Consider the following 15437-nt stretch of genomic DNA (forward strand, 5'->3'; position numbering starts at 1 on the left):
GGGAAACTTATCTTAATTAAATCAACAAAGATCAATGATGCAAAAATCCTTGATATCTTCCATTAGTTTACCTAAAGGCAAGTACATGCTACTAGCAATTTTCTTTGAAATTACAATGAGATTTTACTTCAAATAATTTCGTTGAACTTTTACCTTTTAATGTATAAGTAGTAGTGACTAATTGTTAGAAAAAGTTTGATTTTTTAAAAAAATTCATGTGATCTGCATAGTATAATTACGTCAGTCACAAGAATTTAAGCTGCATCTATTAAATTTAATAATCTTTTCATGGTATGTCGTAAGAAAAAGATAAAAAAGGGAAAAAAAAGAACAGAAGGGGTAAAAACTAAACTTGTAATGGTTTCATGACCTAAATTCTAATTTGTAATCGTTTTATGGTCTAAAGTCTAATTTGTGGCCTAAATTGTAATTACATAATCACATATAAAAGGCTTTCTTCTTCCTCTCCCCTGAGGGCGGGAAAGGGCACTTTCAGGAAAGAAGAGATACTCTGTTGAGAGAAATAGCTATGGCGCCAGTTGTGCAAAGCTCTCAGCCATGGGTCGAGAAATAGTAACATTCTTTCCTTCGAATCAAATAAAAACTCATGAGTATTTTTGGACATTTTTCTTAGGTATGTTAACTTTTGAATATTCTTCATTTTGCAGTCGACCGAGGCAAGTGAAGGACGTAGCACACCAGGATGAGGTCGTTCGAGTCCTCACCAACACTCTCGAGACCTCTAATGTAACTTCAATTTCTGTCTTCCATTTCTATTGGTTTATTCTAAGCACATTAAACACTGCTTAGGGTTTCCTTTGCCCTTTTTTTTCTTTAAATTTTTGTATTAACAATACATTTATAGTGTACACCGTCAACACACAGAATTCAGCATCCTTATGTGTCTAAATCCCTAGACCAAAACTTCATAGGCATACATTTCTGTTTTAATTGCTCAAGTTGCTTGTAACATTTTTGGCATTTTTTTGGTAGACTTTTAGGAATTAGTTTTGGTTGCTAAATGTTGTTGAATATTACCCTCGTTTGTTTTCGTTGTAGTGCCCACATATGTTGTTTTATGGCCCTCCTGGAACTGGGAAAACGACGACTGCTCTTGCCATTGCCCATCAGCTTTTCGGGTATGTTTACCTTTGATGTGGATTTTGCCCTAGTTGATGTCAATACAGCAAAAATTGTAGTTCTGGCGGAGTTCGTTATGGATAGGTTTTTTATAGATCTAATTCCTGAAAATCAATTTCTATCTTACACTGTTTCTAGCTTAGTAAATAAAGTAATTTTGTTCTTCGGAAATGTGATGCGAAATTCAAGTGAAAAGAAGAAAATGGAAGGAATTTAAAAAATTCCACTACTTTTGAGCAATTATACTCTCCTTATGTTTCCAAAGAATGATATATAGTAAGAACAGACCTTTTGGACATTGTTTTCTTTCTACTTAATTTCTAGAATTTGAAAAGACTTAAACAGCTTGCTCCATTCTAGCTTCAATTTCTAAGACCTGCATTCAAGTTCTAGCTTTTCTTTTACCGGCTGCCAATTTTATCTTTTGCTAAATTAGGTGTCTTGACCTAATCACATTTCTTGATATAGAACTTGAATATATATATATATATATATAGTCTCTCCATAATTCATAGACAAAGACGACTAATTTAATGCATTTGGAGAAGATTACTTGATTCAATTTCCACATTCTGTTTATGATTTCAAACAATAGTTAATTAATGCAAAATGTACATGCCTATTGGTTTTGCTAATCCCTATATCTAGTTAGAGTGAATTCTTCTGGAATCTGTCAACTAACATTAAATAGTTTAAGAGGCGAGCACTTCCTTCTTTGAACATTTCAATTGGTAAAATCCTCTACCTAGCAAGAATCTCTTTTATGGGTTTCCTTGAGGAGTTTCCTGGGGTGTTTTGGAGATTAGTGGACACATTTTCTCATGGACAAGTGGCTATTTCATATTCTATCTGACATTGAAGAGAAATCATCAACTTAGGCTTAATGACTTTCTGCTGTTCAGGCGTGTCCTTTTTCCTGCCATACTCTGTATATATCATCTTACAATGAATTTTTCTTTGACAGACCCGAGATGTATAAGTCGAGGGTATTGGAGCTAAATGCTAGTGATGACCGTGGTATCAATGTAGTCCGCACAAAAATTAAGAACTTTGCTGCTGTTGCTGTAGGTTCTAGTCGGCAAGGGTAAACTTTCGTCTTGTCTACTTCAGTTGATAACACATTTTAAGCCTCTTTTACTTCGTTCTTTAACAGCATATCTTCCTTACTCATTTCAGTGGTTATCCCTGTCCACCTTTTAAGATCATAATCCTTGATGAAGCAGATTCAATGACTGAAGATGCTCAAGTGAGTTGCTGTTTTCTTTTGCTAATAAGCAACATAATTTAATATGACCTAACATTGCTTTTTTGCAGAATGCCTTGCGACGCACTATGGAGACATATTCAAAAGTTACAAGATTCTTCTTCATTTGCAATTACATCAGCAGGTTTGGTATCATTCTGCAGTTTTTTTGGTCTTGCTGATATTTTTTAGCTTCTATATCTTTCCAGCTTCCTTTTTTTTTTGGATGCAAATCTTTGCAGCTTCCCTTGCTTTCTTATAGATCTGTTGAATCAATATATATATATATATATATTAAATTACAAAATCTTAAAGAAGAGGTGTATATTCTACTATTGCAGCTTCCCTTGCTCTTTTAGCTATACTAGTCTTATGATACGCGCGTTGCACGTGTACACTATTTCAATGGAAAAAATATTATTAAAGTATTATATTTAATTTATAAAATAAAAGTATATGTTCTTAAAAATAATAAATGTTGATCGTGCGTGCCTAATTCAATAAAAGAAAGAGTACCGCATAAAAATTTTCAATCATCTGTTAATATATTCAATTATAAACTTATTTTAGTTTTATAATGTCATCACTCCAAATTAAAAAATTATCATTCTTCCTTCCCAGTTTCATTATTCACACATAAACCTTAAGAGATTTTTAATTTAAGAACTTCACCAAAAAATGAATTAGGTTGATGAAATATTAATAGTCTCCTGCTTATTTTATCTTCTTTTTTCTCTTTGAACCTACGATAATTTTGACATGACTTTAATAGGGATATCAAATATTAAATTTTCGATTCTTTTTCCTTATTAAACCAACGACAATCATGTTTGTTAGGGATATATTAATTGAAAAAGGAGTTTCCCACTTATTCTCTTCTTTTTTTCTTTTTTCTTTTTTCTTTTTTTGTCGCAATTTTGAATTTGGTAAAATCAAATTTTATTTGTATTTAAATTTTATAAAGGCAAATAACATTTTGCTAAGGAGCTTCGTGCTTTTAATATAGTATATAAATCTATAAAATATAAATGTAAATACAGATATAGATATAGATAGATATATAAATAAGAAAATAAATTAAATTTTATTATACATGCTTTCCAACTGTGATTATATCTTGATTTAACTTTGTATAGCTATTAAGAAATTGGGAATAACATATCTTCCATTTGGTAAATTGATTTAAAGATATGATGTTACTTAATTTAATCAAAATCTAAGAGAGAAAATATTATATAAAGAAAAATAAATATGAATCTTCATGCGATTTTGGACAAAAAAGTCATCAAATAAACTCTTTAAATGAAATTTATTTTAAATTTGTTTTTAAGTTTCACATTGACACGGCACTTAAGAAGAAGAGTGAAAAGTTCTACTATTTGGTAAGAGAACATTTAAGTCAAAAGCGTGTTTTAGTATTTAAATTACAATTATTGGTTAAATATTTGGCGTTGAAGTAATAAATTCTAAAAGGAAAGAAATTATAAACTAAAATCTTACTCGGTTTCAACTTCTTAATTATATAAGTTTGTACATAGTTCGAATATGGAAAAATTTAGTCAGTAAATTTTAATTGATTTTGTAATCCTAAATATTAGGAAAATAATTATGACTATTCCTAAATATTAGAGAAATAATTTAATTAATATTCCTAAATATTAGCTTATGTCTAGCGTGAATCCTATTTTTAAAGGATAAAAAAGGCGAACGACATTTTGCTAAGGACCTTCGTGCTTTTAATATAGTATAGATATTTCCTTCTCTCCTAGGTATAAGAAAACTGAAATAAGCTCAGTGATACAAGTTGATAATGTGGCTAAGTGGAAGTAGTATTTCTTATCTCTCTATGAATCAACCTTCTCTTTTCACATGAAATGCATTTTCTCTATTTGCAGCATTTGATGAAATTATTTCGCAAACAAAACTTGTGCTAATGCTTTTCTGTTTAGTTGTTTATGGCATTATGGTGTGGGGATTACTTGAGACAAAATAGTTTAACTGCAATGTGAACATTGACAGCTAGTGCTAGTATGGAAGTGCAATAGGTACCGATCTCTTCTTGGTTTTATATATTTGTGCATTGGCTTGCTTCTTATTCAATTTGATCTTCTTTAAGTTGGATAGTTTGAATGGTTTGAATTAAGACCGTTTGGAGTAGGAACGGAAATGTTACACTCCAGTGTTGTCAAAGGCGAAAAGCTTTAAGAAATGCTCCAGGTCTATTGGGGATTTAAGCGCAAAGCGCAGTTAAAGTGTGAGCTTTAGTAAAAGAAGGAACAATGAAGAAAAAAAATTTGTAATGTAAGAAAAAAGTAACAAACTCATTCCCGTACAATTGATATATCTCTTTGCCGATTATATTTTTTTTAGTACCGCTTGATTTAAGATAGAACTCATGGGCAATGAGGCGCACGCCTAGTTCCTTGCCTACATTGAAGCGCAACTTAAGAAGGTGCAGTCCCCTCCCTGAGCTTTTATGAGCTTTAGGGCTTAAACGTTTTAAGTGAGCCTTTGATAACAATGTTTCACCCTAAAGATGGCATAACTTTATCACGATGATATGATCGGCTAGTTAGGACATTGTTTTCTATTCTATGGTATTATAGAGCACTAATATGTGTAGGAAAATTAAACATATTAACCATAACTAGTGCAACCAATGATGGCTTTTGGGCTTGAGAGACTAGGTTTCTCAAGCTGTTACAAGATGCCTCTGCTGTCATGAGTGGAATCTTTTGCCATAACTTTTGGGTTGTTCTAGATGGTAAAGAGGTGCATCTGTGGTTTGACTTATTATCTATTACCATATATATTTGTTTGGGATAAATGCAAGGTTTGAGATGAGTGCCTAAGTCATTTTTGCTGAAGAAAAAATATTTTTAGTTTTCAAGGATTGACATTTGTGCACATTACGTGGTCCATCACGGTAAACTCGAGAGATTTTTTAAGCTTTCTGTTGAATGTCCTTTAGCTTTGGGAGGAGTAGAGAAGACACTGATTATATATCATGGAGAGCAATTGTATTGTATGCTCTTTGCTGGCGTATGACCTTCTGGTCTTGTCATTTACTGAGAAATGAGGTTTTTTCCTCTTTCACCTTTAATGCTTAAGTCATCAATTTCTAACACTATGCTATTTAAGAAAACCTTATCTTTTTAAAACAAGAAAGAAGTTTTTAAAACTTATTTACCAGTACATAGTTGACAAGAACCTATGAACACACAAATAAGTTTTACTTAACCATTTGTTTATCTACATGAAATAATGGGTGGTTTCATGGAGAATTTGTTCTCCCGAGCCAAAAAGAGTTCCTGAGTGGTTTGATGTTAACTTGTTTTTCTTTTGATAGGTTTGCCATTTTCTTTGTTTTGATGGTAAGTTGTTGATCTGAGTGCATTATCTGTAGAGCAGTAATAAATTGAATAATCTTCTTTGGTATAGGATCATAGAGCCACTCGCTTCCAGATGTGCGAAGTTTAGATTCAAGCCGCTTACAGAAGAAATAATGGGCAGCCGAATATTGCATATTTGTAGAGAGGAAGGTCTTAGTCTAGATTCAGAGGTTTGGATGTAGTATCATGATTCCTTGTTGTAAAAGCTGTTTGCTTTCTTTCATTTAAATGATGGTTCGATTTTCACTTCACAATTAAGCTATCTATAGGAGTGTCTCACCTGATTGCAGGCTCTTTCGACTCTCAGTTCCATTTCTCAAGGTGATCTACGAAGGGCTATAACATACTTACAAGTAAGATGAATTTTCTGCTTTCTACATTTTTTGAATAAAAGGAAAAGAAGCTAAAAGAGTTACTGGTTGGCTCAGTACCATAATCAATATCGTAGTGACACTTGTTCAGCTACCAGAGGAGGATGTTGCGATTTTGGCTCATTTCATAATGCAAATGAAAATTTCTCTATTGTTCTGTGGAAGGAACAAATTATATCCAATGACAAGCTGTGTTTTCTTACCATCTGTGTACTTCCTGGCAAGACTATCAACCATGAAAAATTGATTGGTAATATTTTGAATTGCTGCAGAGTGCTGCTCGGTTATTTGGATCTTCCATATCGGCAAGGGTCCTAATTAGTGTGTCTGGGGTAAGTTCGTATTTCTGTAGTTTTAATTTACTGTAGTCTTTACATCAACCAGGGGTTCATCTATAAGTTTCCACAAGATCAATGCGTTCATCCATCAATATCTTTGGGATGACACTTTTCTGATTTATGCTGTTGGGCCTTTGCTATACCTTGATGTATATGATATATAATGTAGCAGTATAGATGTATTAGGACATTCTCCTTATCAATAATGTCGTTTTTATGAGTGGTTCTAATATTTCCTCTTTTCCGCTAAAGGCTATTATGAATGCATCTTCTTTGACATCTGAACTTTTGACTAGTAGCAATGCTGGTGTGCTTTCAATCTGAGAAAGTTTAATTTTCCAAGTACAGGAGTAGTAGTAGTTAAAACTGAAGAAAAAGAAGAGAAGAGGTTTTGGAAGATTTTGCTTGATTATTCCTTTAAACTCTGAGGATTGGGTAATGTCTATATATATTGTAAGATAAGAAAGCCAGCATAAAATCCTTTTGATTGGTGTCAATAATTACGGACTCTTTACTGAAAATACAGATTCTGTACAGAACCCTGACACTTTCTTAACAATGCTCTTCAAACTAGAGCATTATTTGTTACTACAAATATAATCACTCTTGGAGTCCTGCAGTGATCTTGCAAACATTTGTATCATTTGATTTGGCAAAACTTGTAGCAATATATTCCTATTCAATCTTATGTCTGATAAAGTGACAATCTATTTTTATGTGAAAACAAAATTTAAGCCATGTGCAGTGTAGCTTGATTTCACTGATCAGTTTCATTTATTCATTTCTTTCATTTTTCTACTGTTGCCACAGTTGTTTAACCATATAAGCTCACATCTAAATCCATGGCTCGACATTCTACTTTTGTTTTATAACCAAGAAATATCTGTGCGTTAGCTGGCCCAATTCCAGTTTGTCCACTTATTCGAAACTCGGGAGAGTATAAGCCTGCCCCTTCACCCATGATCCCACTTAAATACTTGGGTCCTACACTTGCTTTATGCACTGACAAGTAATTGCAATGATCAGGTCATCCCAAATGAAGTTACCCAGGCCATATTCTCAGCTTGCAGAAGTGGCAATTTTGACTTGGCAAACAAAGAAGTGGACAATGTCATTGCAGAAGGATATCCTGTTTCTCAGATGCTGTCTCAGGTTCCAATATCTCTGTTTCTCATTTTACATTCAATTATGCCAACATTTGGTACTAATATGCCGCTTCTTTCAGCTGTATGATATAGTAATTGATGCGGACGACATTTCTGATGAGCAGAAAGCAAGAATATGCAAGAAATTTGCTGAAGCAGACAAGGTTATTGTTCTTCATCTTATTCTATTATTGTTGTTAGAGTGATTATTATAGTTTCTACTCTTTTGCACGTGTGTGTGTGTATATATATATTCTCCCCATCTTAAGAGTATGATGGGGCTAAAACTACAAGGGTCAAATATTTAATTCTCAGCACATTCATAAATTCCTTAGATGTTTCGAAATAAAATTTACTCTATGGAATTTGGAAGTCCCTGCAAAGTATATAAATCATCCTACACATTATTTTTTATTATTATAAATGTTTAGAAAATGTTTGAAGAGTAGTAGTCAAAGTAGAAATTGTTTTGACTCTCTAAATGGTAATAATGTCTTGTAGAATGAGACAAGAGGGAGTATTATTCTTGGTTAGTTTTTTCTCTTTCGTGGAACTGACTACTGATGAATGTTTAGCTGTGCGCTACAGATTTTGTATTTATGATAGTGTCATCTGCAGGGGCGGATCTACATGCTGATTTTGGGTGCTCAAGCACCCATTATCCTTGACAAGATTTAGTAAATTTGTATAGGTAATTATAAAAATATTTAGATAAATATTGATTGAGCACCCATAACTAAACTCTTTTTTCCTCTTCTTTTAAATTTTTTATCAGTGAGCACCCACGACCTTAAAATCCCAGATCCGCCACTGGTCACATGAAGTTCTCCCTTAGATTAGAGTTCACCTTTACCTTTCTGTTAGTGCAGTAATAATGTCTCAGATCATATATTGACTGTAGTTGACAATGTTAGCTAAAGAATTTACAAGAACGTGCTTATGATTTCCCTTGTTTTGCAGTGTCTTGTTGATGGAGCAGATGAGTATTTGCAACTTCTGGATGTTGCAAGCACCACAATGCAAGCACTTACCAACATGCCACAGGACATGGCATGTGAAAGTTAGATGGCTACGTGGATTATGTTGAGTTTGTATTCCCTTATCAACTCTTGTAAAGTCACTTTCCTCGACAGGTCATTTTGTTTATTGGAAATCTTTTAATATGGTTTGCTTTAAATTCTTCTGTTATAATCTTTGCCTCATAAAATTTTCTACCTAGTAACGGCTTATATATGCATCACATTGACCTATAGTTAGATTAAAGTATTAGTGAAATTATGTGGCAGCATATGGTGTCAAGTTCTTATTCTTTTCGTTTCATTTTATATGGTAGTATTTGATTGGACACAAAACTTAATATAAGAAAGAAATACTTTTGGCATATATCATATCAAAGTGTCTTTAGAACTTGTCCTATACATGCCATGACATTTTATGGATGTAAGAGCTTGCCATTTAGGGTAAAATGAAAAGTTATAATTAAAGAGTTTTCAAATATAGAACAGTAAATGTGCCATATGAAAATGAACAAGCAGTAACTGATTAGATGATCTAAGTTAACTTGTTCAGCGTCATTTCAAGTGCAGACTTGGTGGTGAATGCAGAAGCCATATACCAGTTGGATGTTGGTCCTAAAATGGTGTCTATTTAATTAGAAGGTTTCCATTCAATTTATACAAAAAGAAACGTTTAATGTGACATTTTCCAATTTTTCTTGTATATCTTATTCACGATTCCATTTTCCAGAAAACATTAGTGAATATGTAATTCCGCACGTTCTTCAAAAACAAGAAATTAATTTACTTACATGTTGAATCTAATTTCGATATTCATGTCAACTAGAGCAAATTAAAATTCTTTGGAGCAAATTAGAACTATCCGGTGGAGGGGTATTTATCTTTCGTTAAATAGACTTCCTTTCATCTGTTTCTCATAATTTCAACATATTTCAAACAATTATGAATCGATTCTGTCTGTTTAGATGAGTTTTGGTATCAAAATAGTTAGAATAATTCACTCTCAATCAATAGTGTGCAAGTCAATTTTTTTTTTTTGAGTCTTATCACTTTTAGCCTGTCAGAAACTATTTATATCTGGTAGCCAAAAAGTGTATAAAATTTGTATATAACATACATAATTTATATATATACAAATTTTATACATTTTTTAGCTATTATTTTTTACAACGGTTATACAGTGTCCTTTTTCCTTTTTTTTTTCGCTTTAAGAGAGCTCCACTTTGAGTTCTATTAAGAGAAATTTTCATAAAACACTATCTTTTAGTAGTAATTAGCCATTTATAGATACCATTTGCTATATTACGGAATATAGATACCTTTTCTGTGGTTATAAGATGTATTTGATGTATTTAAGCTATTGTATTCATGAATACAGTAGCAAAAATAGGCGTGAATTAGGGAAGTCCAACTAATCAGTTGTTGTATTCGAGTGTATTCGACTGTATTCATGGAGTGAAATATGGGATTACAGCTGGACAGATTATTGTATTCGACTGTATTTGACTGTATTCACTGCGTGAAATAGGGGATTACACTATTTTTAAAATGGAAAGTGAACCAATTAACATAATGGACTCCTAATATAACTCAAACTCAATTATAACACACAAATTTTGTATTTTTCACTTATAAAAAAGATTCTCAACCGCAAAATACCCCAAAAACATAGCAATCTTCAGAGAAATTATATAATACATCTGAATACATAAATTATATTAATTAAAAAAATACAATCGAATACATTCATACATATAGCGAGGCAATGAATACAATGAAATAGATAGAATACAGAGGGATACATTGAAATACAATGAGAAAAAAGACACTGAATACAATGAAATATATGGAATACAACGAGATACATTGATTTACAAAGAAAAAAAAGATATTGAATACAATAAAATACATAGAAATATAGCGAGATACATTGAAATGCTCTTTTAAAAAAAAGGTAACAGAATTTTCAAATTGCTCAACCCCAAACTTCAGACGATCAATTTTAGTCGACAATTTCCGACGACCCATCGAATTCCGACCATGATTCCATAAGCAGTGTTGAGAGAAAGAAGAAAAAAAAGAAGACAACGAGAAAGATCCAAATCCGTTGGAGTCGTCTCCTGTAGAAGAAGAAAACGACTGCAACCCCAAACTATGCTATTGAAGCAAGAAAAAACAAAAATCTATTCCCTGTTTGTGGAGTTGTCCTTTAAGTTCAAATACCAAATTACCAATTTATCGTGTGCAGAAAGTAATTATTCTTTCACTAAGAATAATTGATTAACCATTAGGAATATGCCGTTGCAGTCGTCGGATGTGGAAGTCAGAGCAATATTTGAGGTGGGTTTTGCACAAATTCGGTGGAAGGAGGAAGAGATCGGAAATTTTAATGGGATGGGGGAAAAGAATGGGATGTATCAAAATAGAGAGAGAAAAAAAATAGTGTAACTGATTAGCGTATTTAGTGGCTTAGGGCTAGAAGGTAACCAAAATTAAATAATTTGCTATAAACCTTAAAAAGTATCTATAGAATATAATTTTTTTAAATGGTATTTATTTAAAATAAATAAGGTCTTAACCTTTGCTATAAGAGGTAAAAATTCCTTCTATTAATTAAGTGATGTTTGTGAATACTCCCAATCCTCCCGGCGGATTTGAATGGCCCTGTTTATTGTCTTTGTCGTTGCGCGAGCCTAAAGTCTTGACAAAATGTTCGTTTGGCCATTCATTACTTCTATTCAAATCCAGACATATAATGCCCTCAAATCATACTGCTTTTCCACAAGTCCTACACAAAATTATTGAGACAACACGTCAATGTAGCCATTTTTCCTAATTTCAAATCTCAAATCGGGTATTGCATATAAAATCATAGAAAATGTTTCTCATCATTATCCCCAATTAAACATCTTGGATTTTCTTTACTCCTACACCGTCAATTCACTTAAAAAAATGTTTTTTCAATTTTCTTTAATGAAGGTTCTAATACATTCTAAATGTCACCAAATCTTTAAAAGACCCAAGTTTAAATTTCTTAACACTTACACCTCTAAGAACATAAAAATTCAATACATGACCCATATGCTTTGCAACAAACAATTCATATATTCAACAACTTTCTTAATAATCCTATCAAATCAAAACTGAACAAACAATGAAAACAGAGAAGGTATTATTATATACGTTTAACTCACAACTTTAGCTAATATAAGATTGATATGATCCCTTGGATTTTGGTGAAATTGAACATGATCGCGTGGACAAGAGAGGATTGCTCAAATGGTAAGCATCATCCACCTCCAACCTTAAGATTGTTGGTTCGAGCCACCAAGGGAGCAAAAGTAGAGAGATCCTAAGAAAAGGTTGAAAAAAGCATGATAAGGTATTACTATTGCACTCGGTATTTATACCAAATAAATAAGTGAATGGATGACATTCAGGGGCGGATCTACATAGAGCCGAGGGGGTGCGCCGCCACCCGCAGTCCTCAGTCGAAACTCTGTGTATATATCTATATATGTAGATGAAATATCTTACATATAAATAAATGGCACCTTGAAGAACAAAACTGCCACTGGGTGCCAATGGTAAAGGTTCGAAAATTTCTCCAAAGGTTGCGTGAGTTCGACTTTGGCCCAACACTATGTATATGTTTTGGAACTTTGGTTAGTACTTTTGCACAATTAATATGAGTTGTCAGATGTTCACTTATTTTGTTTACTTTATTAATTCATTTTTACTTTTTTATTTATTTAATCTTGTTTGACTTATTTATTGTGCTTTCCTTTGAGTACATTAAAATAACAAAGCTCCCTTATTTCCCCAAAATCGTTTCCCACCCAAAACCCTCCTCAGCTACAATGTTGCTGTCCCAAACTGATTACGGTAGTATTTTGTTAATTGGAAGATATTTCCAAGTGCCAGTAGATAAAAGAAGTGGTTGTCTTTTACTTTTTTCGTGTAGAAAAAACTTTATGATATTGGTAATACTGCTGGAAATTTTATGATGTTGTCAGAATTTTATTTTGTTTGATATATTTGTCTGTATAAACTGAAACGATGAATAACCTAAATCAAAATTCAAAGTTGATCAAACTGAACATTTATACTTTTTGGACCACACAAATAATAATATGTCCACGTAAACATAATATGTCACCCGCAACCTTCAAATCCTAGATCCGCCTATGATGACATTTATATTACCAAAAATATTTATACCATCAAATCATTTACCAAAGTAATTATATGATAGAAATTCTTTAATCACCTGAAAAAATAATAACTTAACTCATTATGTACAATTATATCAATAGTGTCAAAATTTATTAATCTCCATTTTCTCTATACATGACATGCAATTATTTGAAATATCAACAAAGTCCACCAAGCCCCACTCTCTACGCCTTTGATCATGATTTTTAAGTCTTTTAGATTAAAAGTCTTCTTCTCCACCTACATATATACACGCTCCAGAATGCATTTTGAGAGGAAAATGTAAGTGAAAGTTTGAGTCTATTTTTGAAAAGGAATAAAAATGGATGATTCATTTACGCAGCCCGGAGCAATTCCATTTAAATGGGAAATCCGACCCGGAGTACCCAAGCTCCTACACTCACACGAACCAATAACAACAGATCACCACCGTCCACTAGCCAAACAAGAGGAAGTACCAAAGAATCAGAGCCGTTCATTTCCAGAAACCCCGCGTAAGCTGAGACCTCCACCAGCAGCTGGGTTCAATTTCCACTCACCAGTTGCGGAGCCCCGAACCCGATCCTTCCGTTCAGCTCCACGGGCACGCTCCGAGAGGCACCGGTTTGACGTGCAGAATCTGATGACCCGATCCTCTATGGGAGTTGTTTCAGATGGGTGCTTCCCATCTCCCCCCTTACTGATGCGAGTAACGGAGAAGAAGAAGAAGAACCAGAAGAGTGGGTCCGAACCCGATTACATGTCGGATCTGGAGAGAGTTTCACGGTGGTCGGTGTCAAGTAGAAAGTCAGTGTCTCCTTTTCATGACTCACTTTCCTCTTCATCTTCGTCACACGAGTCGTCGCCCCGAGTCCGACGACCTGTGACTGATGCTGATTGGCCTGGTTTTGCTCTCTTTTAGAACACCACAATTACTATCTTTCATTACAAAAGGTTCTTTTTTCTATCATTTGCGTCTATATTTCCTTAAATTTTACTCTACTACTATTGTACCAAGTATATCACGTGGAGAATAAGGTAAGAGCGTGAGGAGAAGTACTCCCTCGAATACAATTTACTGGATCAATCACTTCCTTTGTTTCTGTTTACCAATTGATAAACAAAAAAATAAATGAAACCAGTATGCTAGCAAGATCTCGACCTCGATTCGGGATAGTCTCGAGGCGGAATAGTAAGAACAATAAATGATAAAGCAAATCTGATGAACAGTAAGTGAAATAGTAGGAAAGTAACGAGTATATATTCTTCTTATTGAACAATAATCCTTACAAATGAATGTGATCCCTCTTTATATAGTAGAGAAGTCCTAACTAAGGTACACTTCTAATTATAATAGGAAACCATATTAACATCTAATTAATCGCTGTAGATTGATCCGTTCCGAGATTCACGCCACGATCCTCGACCAATCGCGGATATCTCGCCTTTTCCATTATCAAGCTATACCGATGTCACTCGGAGTCTGTCTCTTTCTGGCCGCGATTGACATCGGCCTCGGTCCGAAAAGAGACTTCGATTCCGGACTCGACGTCCTAGCTCCTTGAGGCGACAGTCCTATCTCGACCAAAGAATGAAATCGGGTAGCCCCGATTTCAATCGGGTACAGTTTCACTTGAAGCGCACACAGTTTGAGAAAGCTTTTCATACTTAAGTTCATAATACTATATAGCATACAAAATTACCTTTAAGACCTTGTTTTTTGCGTGCTATCTTGTTTCTACTTAGTAGTTAGTACGATGTTATTAAGGATATGTGCAATTACAGTATGGTTAAAATTTAAGTATAGAAGAAATGTCAAACTTTTATAAAGAAAAGAGTGTCATCTATATTATACATTTAAAACATACATGTAGGGAGTATTATTCTGCTACAATCAGCCCGGCATGTTTAACAATGAATTGCCACATGGAAGAATAGGACCATACGAATAATTGGCTGTTCTACTTTTATTCCGTGAACTGTTTATCATTGCCCCCAAAAAAAAGGAGAAAAAGAGAAAAAAAATATTGTAAAAATTTGGAATAGTATAAAATTTTAAAAACGGTGGCTGTGAATAAATTTGACTCGTTCCTCCGCAATTAGAGGTGTTCTAATTCCTCATGTTTCAAGGATGGTCCTAATGATTTGGCGAGCTTTAATGGCGTGTCCAAGCAATTGTACTACTAACATTATTAATGCAAAGTCAAGATAAGTGACTTAAATTTTTTTAAGTAGTCAAAGTTTTTAGGAGTGCATATAAGGGTGTCTAACAGGCCGGGTTTAATCGTAATCGGACCGGCCCAGACCGGTTAAAATCGGAATCAGCCTGGATCGGTACAAGGAGGCCGGGTTAAAGGGGTAGGGGAGTTGATCCGTTCACCTATTTTCAACCGGTTACCCGGACCGGTCAAATCAGGTCAACAGAAATACTATAGAACTGGTTAAACCGGATTGGACCGGCCCAGACCGGTTAACGTCTATTTTTTTTTTAAAATTGTTGATTGGCTTATTTGGTTACCGTTGGCAACGGTCACCTGCCAAGGAGTCGTTGCCCAACGGCTGATTTGCACAATTAGCCCTTTTTTGGGACTTTTAATT

At 33.8% G+C, this 15437-nt stretch overlaps 2 protein-coding genes across 2 annotated transcripts; both read left to right on the forward strand.

Annotated features, from left to right (window-relative positions):
* Positions 1-414: 414 nt before the first annotated feature.
* Positions 415-8914, forward strand: LOC104242976 (replication factor C subunit 2). The gene is made up of 12 exons (XM_009798088.2): positions 415-573; positions 669-747; positions 1060-1139; positions 2105-2224; positions 2317-2386; positions 2455-2528; positions 5825-5945; positions 6066-6128; positions 6419-6478; positions 7511-7636; positions 7710-7793; positions 8590-8914. Exons 1-12 carry the CDS (start codon positions 530-532, stop codon positions 8692-8694), a joined length of 1026 nt encoding a protein of 341 aa, XP_009796390.1. The 5' UTR covers positions 415-529; the 3' UTR covers positions 8695-8914.
* A 4268-nt stretch (positions 8915-13182) lies between these two features.
* Positions 13183-13761, forward strand: LOC104213802 (uncharacterized). The gene has a single exon (XM_009763347.2). It carries the CDS (start codon positions 13183-13185, stop codon positions 13759-13761), a length of 579 nt encoding a protein of 192 aa, XP_009761649.1.
* Positions 13762-15437: the final 1676 nt, after the last annotated feature.

Source organism: Nicotiana sylvestris, chromosome 4, assembly GCF_000393655.2.
Source record: "Nicotiana sylvestris chromosome 4, ASM39365v2, whole genome shotgun sequence".
In the NCBI taxonomy this organism is placed as follows: Eukaryota; Viridiplantae; Streptophyta; class Magnoliopsida; order Solanales; family Solanaceae; genus Nicotiana; species Nicotiana sylvestris.